This window comes from Pundamilia nyererei, unplaced genomic scaffold, assembly GCF_000239375.1.
Source record: "Pundamilia nyererei isolate P.nyererei 1_Seehausen unplaced genomic scaffold, PunNye1.0 scaffold00010, whole genome shotgun sequence".
Classification (NCBI taxonomy): Eukaryota; Metazoa; Chordata; class Actinopteri; order Cichliformes; family Cichlidae; genus Pundamilia; species Pundamilia nyererei.
This window is the reverse complement of record NW_005187411.1, coordinates 5,951,779-5,954,266: the sequence shown is the minus strand read 5'-3', so window position 1 is coordinate 5,954,266 and position 2,488 is coordinate 5,951,779. Positions and strand designations below refer to the sequence as shown.

The 2,488-nt window shown below is 39.5% G+C and overlaps 1 protein-coding gene across 1 annotated transcript in view; it reads left to right on the top strand.

The window, feature by feature from the left end:
• Positions 1-2,488, top strand: part of tdrd9 (tudor domain containing 9) — a 36,878-nt gene that overhangs the window by 18,596 nt on the left and 15,794 nt on the right. Inside the window, exons 10-14 of the mRNA XM_013908400.1 lie at positions 383-467; positions 543-600; positions 1,241-1,345; positions 1,418-1,515; positions 1,607-1,738. Of these exons, the coding sequence (XP_013763854.1) occupies positions 383-467; positions 543-600; positions 1,241-1,345; positions 1,418-1,515; positions 1,607-1,738 (478 nt within the window). The remainder of the gene's footprint in view (positions 1-382; positions 468-542; positions 601-1,240; positions 1,346-1,417; positions 1,516-1,606; positions 1,739-2,488) is intronic.

Below are 2,488 nucleotides of genomic sequence, written 5' to 3'. Positions count from 1 at the left end.
TCATTTTTCTGTAAAGCAAATTTACCTTGCCTATGGGTATAAATAAAGTTACCTTGACCTTGATATCCTGAGCTTTTTTCAGAGGTATGTCGGTCCAGAATATTTGTGCAGCAGCAAACTAAGCTATGCCACATATGTTTGTGCATTTTCGCAGGCTGGATGCTGCACAGTCATCTCTGGCTCAGGGTTGACACAATCTGGGAGTAGGTTGTATCTCCCATAGTGAAACACAAAGTGAAGATGCACAATGAACGTGATACACAGTGGTAGAAAGTATCCAATCTCTGTAGATAGTGGGGAAGGTGCAGAAGTAGCAGATCAGTAAAGGTAAATGAGTAGTACTTTAACATTAAGTTCAAACTGAGCATGCTGCTTTTTTCAGATTGCAGGTTTATCCTCTTCACTCCTCAGTGACACTGGAGGAGCAGAACGGCGTGTTCCTCTTTCCTGTTCCTGGATACAGGAAGGTAAAAGCTGTTGATCGTAACTTTTTGCATGTGCTGTCAGTACCTGCTATACCAATTATCTTCTAATCCTCACAGGTGATCCTTTCCACCAACATTGCAGAGAGTTCAGTGACTGTTCCAGATGTCAAATATGGTGGGTTTTTTCAGTTTTAAGTTTTTAAAAATTTGACTTCATCTATTGTCACTCTTCTTTCATCATCTATTTACAAGAAACTGAGAATTAAGGCATACAGATATCAATAATGTTGTAAGGAAAAAAGGAAGTTAAATAAGACAGAAAATAAGAGCAAGATATAAGAAATAATTCCCAAGTAGCAGTCCCACCTGCACCTACTACCAGACAAAGGCCATATCAAAATTAATGGTCGTGTCGCTGCCAACATCAGAGAGAACAATACAATTAGTAAGGTAAACAACAATGAATAAATATAGAAAAACAAATAACTGCACTATGTCATCTCCTAAAATCTGACAACATGTGTTAGTTAATGTTTATTTCCATATTACATGAATTAGGTCACTTTGTCTGTCTTGCACCTAGAGCAAAGATTTGCGTTGAATCATTTCTCCTATGGTGCTCTGGTGTAAAATAGTTGATGTAAAAAATATTCAGCTTATGTGAAAAGGTTTTTGCTCAATGTGATTTCCACTCATGACTTACAAGAGAACTGCCCACATCGTGCTCCCATGTGGTTTTAAGTGGTTTGTTCTCTGAGATCTATTTATGTATTTATTTTAAGTTAATTTGTATTAGCATTTTTTTTTAATGACAGTTATTGACTTCTGCCTGGTTCGCCAATTGGTGTGTGACCCGGATACCCATTACGAGTCTCTGCATCTCACCTGGGCCTCCAAAACCAGCTGCAACCAACGCAGAGGTACGACCATTTTAGACCTTTTAAGTGCTTACTATCACTTCTGCCTTTAACTCAATGTTTGTTTCCTGACAGGTCGGGCAGGTCGAGTGTCAAAGGGCTACTGTTACAGACTTGTTACCAAAGAGTTTTGGAAAAAGGAAATCCCAGACTACATGATTCCCGAGATGCTGGTAAGGGACTGTGCCAGTGACCAGTTTTTAATGCAGTTCAGACCTTACTTCTGAAAACCGATCTGTGCTCTACTATTTTCCATTTCCTCAGCTTGCTCCGCTCTCCACTGTCTTGTTGAAAGTGAAGCTGCTGGACATGGGAGATCCCCGCTCCCTCCTCTCCACAGCACTCTCACCTCCCAACCTCTCTGACATAGTTAGGACTGTGCTGCAACTCAAAGAGGTAGAGAGTGTAACTTGATGATTGTGTTCTGAGAGAGGCATTATTGTCTAGTCAAGTGCAGACAAATGTGTAGCTGTAATGGTGATTGTTATGTATTTGGACGGGCAGCTGACCGCCAGCTCTGTCTGAGGATTAGACCTTGAGTTCTCTGAGAGGAGCTTTGCGTCAGCCAGTGTTCACATAGTTTACGTAGCATGAGAGCACAATAGGGCCATGTCGAATATTAATGATGTCGTGTGTTAGGCTAAGGGAATGAAAATGTGCATGTTATCTTTTTATTTTAGTATTTCTGATTTAATAGCATTTGTTAAGTATTTAATTTTACCTCTTGGTAAATGACTACATAGTTATTTTTGTATAACTGAGCACTGGAATCACCTTTTAAATCAAATTCATTTTTTCACCGTAACGCACACTTTTTTCAGTTCAGTTCAGTTTTATCAATTCAGTTATATAGCACCAAATCACAACAGCCCCCCCTCAAGGCGCTTTATATTGTAAGTCAAAGACCCTACAATTAGAGCAGGGCGATATGACCAAAAATATTTATCACGATATACATTTGAAAATTTGCGGTAACGATATAACTGACGATATAATTGACACTAGACAAAGTTATATAAAAATGTAACAGTGCAAATGCAAATTCCTTGCTGACAGTTTAACCCTTTAGAGCCGGTCGGAGCGGGCACGCTCTGTTTTACGTAACTATTTTTAAATCCCGGTAGCTCTGCAACCACGTAAGCTAGC